General features: G+C 39.4%; 1 protein-coding gene across 2 annotated transcripts; it reads right to left on the bottom strand.

The window, feature by feature from the left end:
* Positions 1-326: 326 nt before the first annotated feature.
* Positions 327-12,772, bottom strand: prdm9 (PR domain containing 9). 2 transcript variants are annotated; one of them, XM_047817523.1, is made up of 7 exons: positions 12,616-12,755; positions 10,134-10,191; positions 8,011-8,121; positions 7,615-7,886; positions 7,456-7,523; positions 3,414-3,604; positions 327-3,281 (listed from the first exon to the last, which is right to left on the bottom strand). In XM_047817523.1, exons 4-7 carry the CDS (start codon positions 7,684-7,686, stop codon positions 1,339-1,341), a joined length of 2,274 nt encoding a protein of 757 aa, XP_047673479.1. In that variant the 5' UTR covers positions 7,687-7,886; positions 8,011-8,121; positions 10,134-10,191; positions 12,616-12,755; the 3' UTR covers positions 327-1,338. The 2 variants fall into 2 exon arrangements, with proteins under 2 accessions (XP_047673479.1, XP_027014877.2); XM_027159076.2 differs by lacking the exon at positions 10,134-10,191 and having other exon boundaries at positions 12,616-12,772.
* Positions 12,773-14,187: the final 1,415 nt, after the last annotated feature.

Genomic DNA, 14,187 nt, shown 5'->3' with positions numbered 1-14,187 from the left:
TGAAGTGTCAGAATTCTTTCAGATAAAAGTAAATTGCGAAGTAAATTCTAAAGATCAAAATCACATTTAACAATTTCAGGTAACATTTATTATAAATTTTCATGGTACAATATTGCATACACTAATAAGTTGTTAAAAAAAAAAAAGATAAAGCTTTTAAAACCTAAATGTATTTTTAAGGGCAAAATAAATCAAGATGCTAGAAAGCTTTAACTATGTACTATATAATAAAATCTTTTTGATGTTAAGGTTTTATAAACTACAAAAGTACATGCTGAATACATACGATGCATAAATGAATTTATCTATTGCTAACTGACAAAATCTGTTTTGAATTTTTTTTATTAAAAAAAGGAAAACCGTAAATCGAACTTAAAAAAAAAAAAGGTGTACAATGACACTAAAACATGAAATAAACTCGCAAACAAAAAATATGACATGACAGTTAAGATATATTGAAACTTAAGTTTGATTGACGATAATGTCGATAGTAAGATGAATGATATTCAAAATCAAAACATAATCCGCGAGTATTTTCATAAACGTCTGTAGTTTCGATAACCTTAGTGCTACACCACCTTTACCTACTAAACTAGTATAGCCGTTGTTGGATGAATGGTGGTTATATCTGCAAACAGTTTTGTGAAAACAAACTGGAATCTGGATGTTTCATCGGGAAAGTTGTCCGGAACTGTAAATAGTTCCACACCTACTTGACGTAAGCGTAGCCACATCTGCGTTGGAATTTTAGAACATTTATTCAATTTTACCACAAAGCACAATTTGTCCATCACAACAATTCCAGGTGATATTATTTACAAAAACCTTTATTAAGTATGATCACATTATTTCCAACTCGATAAGATTATCATCTTTAAGGCTTTAATAATTATCTGGTGAGCTGGAACACCAGTTATATATAATTTGCCCAGGTTCTAGTACTATTATTTTAGATATCTTAAGTATCTAAAATACACTCTAGGCTCAGAATGCTTAGTGAACAAAATCTTATTTAGCTGTAGTAAATGTTTGTGTACTTGTTACCCACCATATGCGTCGCTAGATAACATCATTGACATCGGTCGTTATCTGAATGATGTTTCAGTTTGCTAACGCGTGCCGTTTTCCATTATGTATTAGACAACACAAACCATTGTGTCTTTCCATTCCAGTCAGACAATCCAATGCAGAAATTAACTAGCATTTCATTAGCATGTTCATGTGGGTACAGGCTCAATTTAAAAGGAACCAGGTTTAATATAAAAATTAGTCGTAACAGAAATTACATTTGTCAATGAATAAATGGACTCATTAGAGTCATGGTTTTGGCTAAAGTAATCAAGAGTGCATTTTCTGATGATGACGGGTAAGGTGGTAACGGCGAGCAAAGCTTTTGCCACACTGTGTGCAAGGGAACAGTTTTGTGCCCTTGTGAAGCTGCTGGTGGGCCCTGAGACTCTGTGGCCGACTGAAACTTTTTCCACAGTCAGGGCACTGACATGGCCGCACACCCGAGTGCTTCTGCTCATGCCGTCTCAGATCACCTGACTGCCTAAAGCTCTCACCACACTCGGCACACAGAAATGGCTTCTCCCCAGTGTGTGTGCGCATATGTACGTTCAGTTGACCTGAGTGCACAAAACTCTTTTCACACTGCGAGCATGCGTACGGTTTCACTCCGGTGTGAATGCGCTGGTGCTGCTTTAAACTGTTGAACCAGCTGAAGGCCTTACCACAGTCTGGACACAGGTACAGCTGGTCCCCTTGTCTGAAGCAGGCATGGTTCTTGAAACCTCTAATTGTCTGAAACGTCTTAGAGCATTGAGTGCAGCTATGTTCCTTTGATGGCAATTCGCCTTCATTAAAACTTAGGTACTTTGTAGTCATCTCTGGGTGGTGGCGGCGGATATGTTTATACAAGTAACGCTCACCAGTAAAGGAGAAGGGGCAGTGGCTGCAGGGGTAAATAGTGGCATTGGCCAGTGCTGTGCTCTGGCGATGGGCTCTGTGGCGCGAGTGGCTTTCCTGATGCCGCTTCAGGCCAGATGACTGGGTGAAGGACTTAAGGCACAGTGTGCAGCAGTAGGGCCTCTCTTTGGCATGAATGGTGCGTTCATGTCGCCGCAGGTTGCACAGTCGGTTGAAATAGAGTTCGCAGCGAGAGCAGCCATGAGGTCCGTCTCCCTGCTGAATGCATTCATGGCTTTTCAGAAGATGGAGGTGGCTGAAGGTTCTTAGGCACTCACCACAAACATGCGAGGAGGTCTCCTGTGCCATTTCCTGTGGTTCTTTGCCCCCTGCATTAGTCCACTCAGAAACCACAGTACTCTCACTATCATTAGCAGTCTGGTCAGCCTCTGAACACTTGTTTTGATTCTCCTCTTGAACTGTGTCTTTGACTGGCTTCTGAATGTGTTTTTTTTTTATTTTTGGTGGTCTGCCTCGAGGACGACCCGTTGGTACTTTCCTCTTTTGATTACCAGCCCTGTTAAGGTTTAAAGCCGATCTTCGAAGCTTGGCTGGTGGCTCATAAGGAGGATCATGTTTGTCTGATGAGTTTGCGTGTTGCAATGCTGACTCAGCATTAGAAGATTCATTCTCAACTAGTTTTAGATACTCTCCATGGTGGTGTCTTTTGAGATGTCTGTAGAGGTTGAGTTTGGTTATGAAAGAAAAGGAGCACTTAGTGCACGAGTAGACAGCGTCCCCTTTCTCAGCTTGCTGCGTTCCCTCGGTTTTCTCTTTATCACCTTGGTGTGTCTGCTGGTGTCTTTTCAACCCTGTTGCCTGACTAAAGCATTTCCTACAATGGCTACAGCAATAAGGCTTCTCTTTAGAGTGAATTGTGCGTTGATGTCTTTTTAAGTGGCACGACCGCAAAAATATTCTCCCACATTCACCACATTTGTTCCTTGACACCTCCACGACACCGGCATTACCCTGGTCTGTATCATTCATCAGATCACTGCAATTTTCATGTGCCGATGGATCGTTCGGGTTTGGTTGCTCGGTCTGGTCATGGAGTCCTGGAAACTGGCTTTGCAAAGATTTTGTCATTTGCTGCATTTCGGATGGAGGTGGTGCATCAGAGGCAAGTAGACAATGATCCAAATTCATAACCGGTGTCTGGTCACTAGGCTCAATAGCTTGAGTTTCCAGCAGGTGTGGATACTCATCTGGGTGCGAGCGTCTCACATGTCTGTGTAGGTAAAAAGCTGCTGGGAAGGAGTATTGACAGTAGGGACAAAGACAAAGCTGTGAGGCTTCGTCACAGTTTCTTCCTAAAAAGGCCAAATAAAAAAAGCAAAATAGAAATGTTTTCATTATTTGATCATTTACATTTGAGCGTCATCTACAAATACAGACTAAAACGTTTATACACAGGAGGTACATACAGTAAAAACCCAGATTACCTATAGGTGTGCATTTCTTATCCCAGATTTTATCCCATGTGGTGCAGAGGCTTTGAGCGTAATCCTCTGCATACCAGACTTTCAGTTCTTGCCCAGGATAGATGGGGCGGCAGCAGCGGAACAGGATGCGCCCATCCTGCTGAAACGCCACCAGGTTTTGTTCATGCTCGCTCCGGGAACAAACTACATACCTGCGAATACAGGGGAGTTTGCGATGATGACACATTAAGCATTTCGTTAAGATTCATAGAGATTTCTATATTATATAGTTTAGGATAATAATGTAAGGCATAACAGAATGGCTAAACATAGAAAATAATAATCCCTACTCAAAAGTTTGCACACTTTAGTTCTTAATAATGAAATTAGCCCCCTTTAGCATCGATGCTCTAGAATGCAAATTGTCTGCTAGTATTTTCTGACAACTTCTCCGTCCACTGGAGCTCACACAGCCCCAAAACATAACATCCACCACCATGCGTTACAGTGGGGATGGTGTACTTTTCACCGTAGGCCTTTTTGACTCCTCGCCAAGCATAGTGTTTATGGTTCTGACTATAAAGTTCAGTTTTGGTCTCATCACTTTAAATCACATGCCTAGGAGCTGTCTGAAGGCAAGCCTTTACTGTTCAGGTACCTGCTTATTGTGCTCCTTGAAACACCACCACCACTTTTTTATCCATAGCAGCCTGTATTTCTCTTGAAGTTGATTGTGGGATTTTCTTTCAGTATCCAGCCAAGTCAGTGCATTACCTCATGAGCTGAGAAACTCACGGACAGTCACGCTAATTACGATGAGTCACAGGTGTAGAAACTTCCCTCTATGGGGCTTTTTACACCTGGTCACTTCATGCGTTTTCTGTGATCAGATAGCTATCCGATGGTAAAAAGACCAGGTCTAAATGCCCTCTGAAACGTTTTCGAGACGGATATACTGTAAATCTGATGGTTCAAACCCCTTCAGGAGGTGGTCTGGGATGCGTTTCAGATGAAACTGGACAGGTGTAAAAGAATGTGGTTGTTCAAGCCATATACGTCAGCACTATACTCCTCCCAAACAGAAGTACGTCACTCGCAGGTGACTCATGAGTCGTGCATCACGCCAGAAACAAATAACATGGACGACATGCAGGGTTGGTTTTTGTAGCATAACCATCGTAAGAAGTTTTTTCGTCTTCTTTTTGATTGCATTCTGAAAACCGCGCATTTTGGGCGGGAGTAGAAAGATAGGATTGATATCCGATTCGCTGAGACGCATTTATGTGGCCTAATGTAAATGGAACAGTTTTAACAAATCGGATAGCTATCGGATCAGAGACAACACATGAAGTGGCCAGGTGTAAAAAGGCTCTGCAAGACTCCTTGCAGTTTGCATATCGTCCTATGCCATAATCAAGACCCTCCATCTGGACCTTACACACCTGGACAGAAAGGACACATACGACCAGTTCAGTATTTCGACACAATCATCCGTCAGCACCTGATTGAGAATCTGTGCCTGCTGGGCCTGAACACCTCTCTCTGCAACTTCCTGACTGGGAGACCTCAGTCTTTCCAGATCAGGAACAGCATCTCCAGCACCACCACTAAGAAGTACTGGAGCTCCTCATGGCTGTGTACTCAGTCCACTGCTGTTTGCTCTGCTGACTCACGACTTTGCAGCAATGCACAGCTTGAAATACATCCAGTACCTCGATGACATGACCAGTTGGTTTGAATAGCGAGAACAACGAGTCACCATACAGAGAGTAGGTGCAGCAGCTAACAGTCTGGTGTAGAGCCAACAATCTGTCTTGGAACATTGACGGTGTTCATCTGATAAAGAAACTCAACTGATCACTCAACAGCAGCTACGGCAGCGAAAGCCCAGCAGTGTCTACTTTTTCGAAGGCTGAATAAAGCCTATCTCCAGCCCCCTATCTGGATACATGTTTTACACAGCAACATTGAGAGCATCCTGAGTAGCTGCATCACTGCCTGGTTTGGGTATTGCACCATATCAGATAGCAAGACAGCTATCAGCTGAGAAGGTCATCAGAGTCTCACTTCCCTCCATCACGGACATATACAACACACGCCGCATCCACAAAAGCGGAACGAGGTGAATGGATACCATCTGAACAGTTGGCAGGTCGCCTCAGAAGCACAGAAATAGTGTACAATACTTTTGCGTTACTTTAACATATTCATTAATATTTTATAACAATTAAAACCGCTAATTTACGATTATAAGAATACCAACTAGAATTTCTTGGAAAAAAGGGAAAAGTGTAAACTTTCTCATATTCTATCACATCCTAAAGGTGCTGTATTTAGATCCAATGACTGAAAAGTAATAACACTGAGCTCCTACACACATGCATGAAACCAGTTTGAGACAACTTTTGCTTTGTGACATGGTGAATTCATGTAAATAAAAAAGTAAATAAAAAAGTAAACCCCTTCATGGCAATGCTATTCCCTTATGTCAGTGGCCTCTTCCAGCAAGATAATACATCCACCTGAGGTAACATTCTGGGGTCACTGAATTTCCAACTAATGGACGCTACTTCCAAACAAACAAAAAATAAACAAATAAAAAACTGCTTGGAAGGCATAGCAGAAGAAAATCCGTTTCTTTCATCTAACCACAAACAGGAGTAGAAGAGCGAGGAGTTTGTTCAACACTGCAACTTTGAACAGATCAATAATTAGGTGAGATGTACATCTCTTGACCTACCTGTGGGATGAGCTGAAGAAAAGAATCTCTCTCTATAAAGATTCCATATAATCTATAATCCATAAATATAAAACTGTGGAGGATCTCTTAAGTCCCTGCTCTTTATTTACAATAAAGTTCAAATGCTTTTAAGGGTTATATAAATATGAATATAGACAAGTATGTAAGGATAGAGTGTTAAACCATAATAGAAGAGAGTAGGGATGGGAGATAAAACGATAACGATATGTATCGCGAAAGACACGTGATCGATATCAATAAAAAATGTGTACGATAAAACGTTCGATATTTTTTATTCTTCGTCGGAAGTAAACAGAGGCTGTGAAGCAAGTTTTGTTGCATTAACAAAGGCACTCACTCTCTGGTAACCTAGCAACGTAGGGAGTGACACACTAACAGCCAATCATGTAACAGTAACATGTTTGGTTTCGCCACATCGTTGTCTCGTGCTGGACTGCTGGATTCCTCTTTAGTAACCAGCGACTGATGAGCAGAAAATGAGCCGCAGCGAGTGAGAAAATTGTAAATAAAAGAGGAAAAATCAGCTACTTTTTCATATTTCTGCAGGTTTTATATTATATTGAAATATTTCAAACAATGTTACTGTAGTGTATCAGGTTTGATTTTTATATTACAGATGTATCTCAGTCTACCTCAGTTTTATTTATGTTTACAAAACACTGCACATATTTTATAGCACTTTATTCATCAGAAGGTGAACAGCTAGTGAATATGTTTATATTTAACACTTTGCACTATTTTATTACACTTTATGAAGCATTTCTTACATTTTTTTTCATTTTGCACCTTAAATGTTAAGAGATAATAGTTAAGTGTTCTTTGTGACTTTAGACTCATGTTTACATTATAATTATTTGTTTTCCTGGTTGTTGACATTTCTGTCTTAATAACCGAGGGGATTATGATCAGAGGAAGGTTAAATTTAAGATAAAAACGTTTAAATGTAATATATTTTTCTCCTGGTCCTTATTTTAAATGGGTCATAAAAATTATCAATAATTAACGATATCGACCGATATGAAACACTGATATCGTGATACAGTTTTCAGCCGTATCGCCCAGCCCTAAAAGAGAGTATTAAAATATCAGTAATTAAACTGCTGTACACATAAATAAATAAATAAATAAATAAATAAATAAATAAATAAATAAATGAACAAATAACAAAATAATAATTGCACGTGTGTTTATTTTGTGGAGGGCCGGTAACATTAATATGAACCTAGTGACAAATAATAGGTCATTGTCACTGTGTAGGTTAATGATGCCGATATGTAGGCAGGAAATTTAAAAATTACTTACCTCATCCAATTTGAATGAGTGTCCCTCTCCGTATCAATGAAATCACACCGATCACTCCCTCTGCATATCTAAAAAAAAAAAGAAACGATTTCTAATTTAATATTCGTGACATCTTCGACTATTTGCGCCGAAAACTGTAATAACTTTCACCCCACTTACCATCCATGAATAAGCACTTTCTAGTGCCTTTTCTGTGCCAGTGACCTCTCCATCGAGAGGCCCAAAATACATTCCAAGAGGTACAATTTGTCCCTGGTTAAAAACACCTAGTCCAGCCCCAGGAGTTGTTGATCTACCTATGACTAAGCCTTGAGGAAGAGTAAGGAGAGCCCTCTGAGGAACTCCGACGGGTGTGGGAGTGTCATAGGTGAACAACGGTGGGCCGTGAACATCACACTGGTCTAAATATAGTTTATGGCAGGTTTCACAGTCTGCAAGAAAACAGAATGTTAGGAGAGGAAGAACACGATGGAAATGAACAACCTAGTGGTAGGTAGGTTAAAAGCTGTAGACCCAAACGCTAAATGTGGTGGTAGTAATGAAAAGAGAACTCACAGAAATGCTTGTCGTTAAAGGCATTTTCCTCTTGGCTCTCTTCAGTTTCTATGTTGCAAACAGTCACCGAGCCCTGGATTTCTAAATTCTGGTCTTCACCCGATGGTAATCCTGATAAGACGATACATTTATTTATATGTTTAATACCAATGCACGTAATAGATATTAAAAGCAAAATCCTTGCCATTTTTATTAACAAAAAAAAAAAAGAAGAGCAACAAATACACGACACAGACCTCTCGTACTTAAACCGATTTTTATTCCGAATGGATTTCGACAATTATAACAAGCTCTCGTAAGTAATAACTAATAAACCGACTGACTTCATAATACCATAAAAACAACTGCGAGTGCAGCAGGAGATTTTTATTTTAATGTCAGGTGTTTATTGCGAACGTGGTAGTCGAACCAAGCAAATTACCATAAAACAATAACTAAAAACTACATTGACAATACACACACAGTACTTATGTCTCAGGGCCAGACACATTTTACATGAAAAGATAACAAGCTAAACTGATAAAAGCAAACCTTTTCTTACTGATAATTTGGTTTTAGTTTTATTTTTTAATAAAATAACTAATTTACATTTACAGCATTTAGCAGACATCCTTATCCAGAGCGACTTACATTTTTCATCTCATTTTTTTACAACTGAGCAATTGAGGGTTAAGGGCCTTGCTCAGGGGCCCAGCAGTGGCAGCTTGGATGTAGGAGTCGAACTCACAACCTTCCGATTGGTAGCCCAACACCTTAACCACTAGGCTACCACATCCCCCAATTTAAACAATTTAAACTTTTTAACTTGTGTGTGATTCATCAAGACTTGAGCAATATTCATTAACATGATGGGAATAAAGGCCTTTTTACACCTGGTCACTGCATGTGTTTTCTCTGATCCGATAGATATCTGATTTAAACTGTTACATTTACATTAAGCCACATAAATGCGTCTCGGCGAATCGTATATCAGTCCGATCTTTCTACTCTCACCCAAAATGCAAATATATTATACCTCATTTCCGGGGTAATTGAAATGGAACACGCTTTGGTGTATACGGTTTTCAGAATACGATCAAAAAGAAGAAGAAAAACGTTACGACGGTTATGCTACAAAAAACAGAATTTACTGTTTGCTGCATTTTCGCTGGCAGCAGCAGTGCATTTTAAGACCCAACGAGACACCTGGGTGAAAAATCACCTGCGAGTGACGTACTTCTGTTTGGGAGGAGTATAGCGCTGACGTATGTGGCTTGAACAACCACAATCATTTACACCTGTCCAGTTTCATCTGAAATGCGTCCCAGACCACCTCCTGAAGGGGTTTGACCCATCAGATTTACAGTATATCCGTCTCGAAAACGTTTCAGAGGGCATTTAGACCTGGTCTTTTTACCATCGGATAGCTATCAGATCACAGAAAACGCATGAAGTGACCAGGTGTAAAAAGCCCTATAGAGACATCATGGGAATTTTATTGATACACTGATTTAAACGGTGCCATATCGAGCTCCAACAGATTACAATTTCATTAGTCACGTGGACTGGAATAAACATCGCACAAAACTGCTAACTGTAAGCAAATTCTTCTTCATAGGCTGCACTACAAGACAATATTTTATTAGATTGTTACAGTGTAGATTTATACTAGAATTCTTAAACCAATAGCAAGTTGCATTGACGCAACACAAATGTTTAATCATTTGGACCCCTGAACCTGCTCGACACTCGGGAGAAAAGACTGGTTCAAAAGAAAAAGTTAAATTCATAAAGGCGTAAGGACATTGTGTGTTAAGTGTATATATAAAGTGTATATTCTGTAAGCATATATCTGTGTGCATCAGGGTGTTGTGTACGGACGCTGAATGAGAACGTTTAGAAAGGGTTAGTGTCTCAAACCACGACAGAATTTAGAGAATTGAGACAGCAATAAAGATCATAAACAGAAGGTAACGTGTGCAGAACTTTGTTTTGAAGACTGCTGCAGTTGGGGAGTTGTGAAGGGATAAAGCTGAAAGTCTGAACTTATCAACTTTATGGTACCATATACGGACAAAACCTCAACAGTTTTTGATCTCCGCTACAGTGCCTATTGTGTTACCATAAGAATTAATGTCACAAACATTTTAGCCATTCGTACGGCTTTCGTATCTGCCTCTGTAGCCTCCTCTTGTTCTAGGGCTGTCAAATAAAAGAACTTCAAATATTTAGCAAATACGCAAAAAAACATACATTCAAAATTTAAGTACTAGTGTAGCATCGAGTGCAACACGCCGTAAATACTGAAAAATATATTAACAATGCATTAATGTTTAATAGAGTAGAAAAAGTTAGAAAAGAACAGTTTGTGTTTCAAATACTCCTGTCCAGGTCAATAACATCAGGGACTGAGCTACATTATGTTGTGTGACCTGAAGCTAAACAGTGAATCAACACCAAACTGAAGAGTTTTATTTGATACATTTCAGTCTCACATTAGTTTTTTTAACTTGTTAAAAATAAAAAATAATACAAATTAAAAATTTTAATAAATAATAACAACATGGAACCATTTAGTTTGTATTTATTTGTTGCTCCCCCTTGTGGCTGCTGATTTAAAAGCTGGTGTTAAAGGTGGGATCTCCGTTGTTTGAGAAATGCTTCAGAAAACTGAGTCGTGCTGACAAACAAAACAAAAACAAAATCTAACATGTAGCCAATGAGCAGAAAGGGGCGGGGCTTGTCAATATGGGCAGAGAGAGTGTGTGACATTAGCAGAGATGTGTGACATTAGCAGAAAGCGGTTTTAACATTGACGTGGAGGATAAAAACAAAGAAAGAGCAAAGAAAGACTTACGATAAGGCAAGAAGTAGGACGTGTTAATATAGGATCAGCTTTCCAGCGCTGAAGAGAACTGAAGGAGCAGGAAGTTGGCCACATATTCACAGGTTGGAGTTTCCCCGAGTCAATAACTCCTGAGCTAAACGCTGTTACTACACAAATAACACCTCTTTTCTATCGTAGTAATGTAGAGAGGCAGCTACAATCGCGTTTTGTGTAGTGACAGCGTTTAGCTCAGGAGTTATTGACTCGGGAAACTCCGACCTGTGAATATGTGGCCGACTTTACTTAAGACGCCGAGGTGCTTTTTTCCTTCTCGATAGGTGAGTAACGTTGGTTTTGCTTTGTTACACAGAACTAATATATGCCTTTGTCCTTTACATGATTATGCTGGTGTGTCATTTTTGCTTGTTTGTTTATCTGCAATCGTATTGTTCTTCCCTTCAGCTGTGATAAAGACACATTTCTTTTCATTAGTTGCCTGGGTTACGTATGTATGTGTGGGCGGAGCTATCAATACAGGGGTGGGACCCATTTGGGTTAGGGGCGTGTTTGTTTTGGTGATTTCAAATGTCAATGTTGGCTTTCAAACAACAGAGACCTCACCTTTAATATTAACTATTTTTAACACATATTCTCTAGTGCAAACTACAGTACAGGGTATCTGAGATACACAAAGTACACTTTCACCCACAAACTGCGGATGACTAAAAATGACGATGCTGAAACTGATATATGTTAAATAATATGTAGTTATTTTGCACTCTGAACTAACAAACGTCCTAAACAGTGAGAAAATGGTACTGTAATGAATATTAAGAACGACCATCTGTAGTCCTGTTCCATGTGTTATGGCTGTTAATGTTAATGATCTTTTCTTGTTTACTTCTGATAAATATCTACTAAATTAACACATTGTAATTCCGAATGTCTGAATAGTCGGATGGATTAAATGTTCATTGCTCCTTAAAAGTGCTATTTTCATTAGATCAGTGGCATAAAATTGCCAATAATATCGTTCATCACGATGATCTCTGTAACATCACATCGTCCTTTCCCTGGTAGCTGAACACTCATGCCTGCTTTGGCAACATAAGGGCGCGATTTCGGGCTCATTCGCAGCTTCTTTTAACAAACTTGAAGAAGAAGAAAACATTTAAACGAAGGCAAAACTAAATAAATAAAAATAAATCGACCCAAATGTCACTTTGTGATAAATGTGACACTGGTCTGCTCTTTACAGTACAGCTCAGTACACGTCACTGTTACACACACAAACAAACTATTCTACACAAAACAAATGTTTTAAATAAAACCCCACGAATATCTGGGTCTGATTTATTGTGTGGGGTGAAAAAAAAAACAAGCGCCTTCAGGTTCTTCGTCGTCTCAGGCTACATCCAGCTCTGTGTACACAGCAGTGCAGCTAATGCTAACTAAAATGTTAGGTTCATGTTCGCTAACTGACTGCTTATACGATATGTTGCGGTAACGTTAGCATGTTAGCTAATAGCAACGTTAGCATGTTAGCTAATAGCAACGTTAGCATGTTAGCTAATAGCAACGTTAGCATGTTAGCTAATAGCAACGTATGTATATTCGGCATATACATGCAGTATAATTTAGAGGAATAATGCACGAATGCACGAACGCTTTACACGTACATTGTAACGTGACCAATGACCGGCTACGTGAACAGTTTTAATGCTCTGTAGCTAAACGAGCTAACTCCAGTCGCGGTTTGTGATCTTTTAGTTACCTGATTATATAAACACGCCACTCACCTGGACTGTCAGTCATGTTGAAACCGTTCGCTAGTATAAATAAAACCAGATGTTGTTCGTTACTCGCGATTGTTACTTTGTGGTTAAAACGGTTTTGTTTTTAACCACGACAGCTCGCTAGCTATTCCTGCGCGTTCCTCAATAAGGAAGTTGTCAGTGTTCTTTTTTTTTTTTTTTTTTTTAGCGATAGAAGGGTGTAGACTGGCGCTTACCGCCACCTAGTGGTCATGAAGTAAATCCGTTCAATACAGAATGTGTGTATTTTGTTGCAATAAGCGACGTTTCTCATCCTGTTATATTCGTGTGTCAGTGTGCTATCAATAGCTGGTTCTTATATAATATATTATTTTATATTTTATATAATATATTTATTTATTAATGAAACAAAAGGTTCTTCTTTGGCCAGATTAAGCCACATTTTATTGATAGCATAAACACAAGCTTTACTCCCTTTCAGACTGTCCAAAAATACATAAAGTAACAATTAATAACGTTTTCCCCCCCCAATAACTCGTTCCTTATTTAGTACAGAACACACCATAGTATGACTATATAATGGTTTAAATTTAGCCTTAACGCCATCTATGCTAATGGACTTTTCTCATTTGCTAAAACAGAATAGCATGAACATTTGAGAAAAATGTCATGATTTCACGCATGCGTGCTAAAGGGGAAACAGGGGAACTGAATTCTCCTGAACACGTGAATTCAGGTGATTCAGCAGTGTCTCTAAAACACGGCCTGCTGCACGCTTGGTGCAACATTGCACGGGATTCTCCTAGCAAATTTTCCTGCAGCCGTGCGTAATCAATCTTCGAATTATCATTAACGACTTTTGCCTATCTCATTCACCCAAAGTAATAAACATGTAATTATATATTACCCGAACCCGAGCAAATAGCTGAGATCCGCACTTTATTAATTCACATGTTCACGTATGATGCATGCAACTCTTACTAAAACATTCCTGGTTGTACCAAACACTGAACAAATGAACATTAACCGTCCCCACTGGAAAACATATTATAAATCGAGTTTGTCCAGTGGTCTAATGGGAAGCCTCTGGTGTAAACTGGTGGTCCTATTACCGAGCCCAATGCACAGACTTTTGAGTCATTAATTGGCAAAGGCAAATCCTGTCCAACCTTGTCTGATGTCCTCAAAGGAATGTACACTGTTTCAGATATGCCAATTGTATGTGAAATCTCTGGATGACTTTTGAAGCATCTGTGTGTCTTTTCCATTGTTGTGCATGTCCTATATCGACTGTGTAAGATACTGTCTTGGAAAGAAACAGTACCTGTTTCCACTTCACTAGCACAAACTCGCCTACCTATAACTTCCGGTCTGTGTTATAGGTAGGTGAGTTCAGATTCACATCTGATGGGTTGGGATTTTTTCTAAACTCTAATGGTGTGAAACATCTGTGTCCAGCATCATTCCACACTACCACAAATGGCTTGGCTGAACGCTTCATACACTCAAGTGAACGAAGCGTTCAGCCAAGCTGTTTGTGGCAGTGTGGAATGGGGCTGGACTCAGATGTTTCACACCATTAGAGTTTAGAAAAAA

This window comes from Tachysurus fulvidraco, chromosome 8 (assembly GCF_022655615.1).
Source record: "Tachysurus fulvidraco isolate hzauxx_2018 chromosome 8, HZAU_PFXX_2.0, whole genome shotgun sequence".
Classification (NCBI taxonomy): domain Eukaryota; kingdom Metazoa; phylum Chordata; class Actinopteri; order Siluriformes; family Bagridae; genus Tachysurus; species Tachysurus fulvidraco.
Note: the sequence above shows the minus strand (reverse complement) of the source record. Positions and strands in the feature narration are given on the sequence as shown.

Excerpts from the sequence above, each read along its gene's own strand:
- prdm9 (XM_027159076.2), bottom strand. Across the intron at positions 7,524-7,614 it reads AAAGTGCTTATTCATGGATG|ATATGCAGAGGGAGTGATCG; the intron begins GTAAGTGGGGTG and ends TTTTTTTTTTAG. Across the intron at positions 3,605-7,455 it reads ACTCATTCAAATTGGATGAG|GTATGTAGTTTGTTCCCGGA; the intron begins GTAAGTAATTTT and ends CTGTATTCGCAG.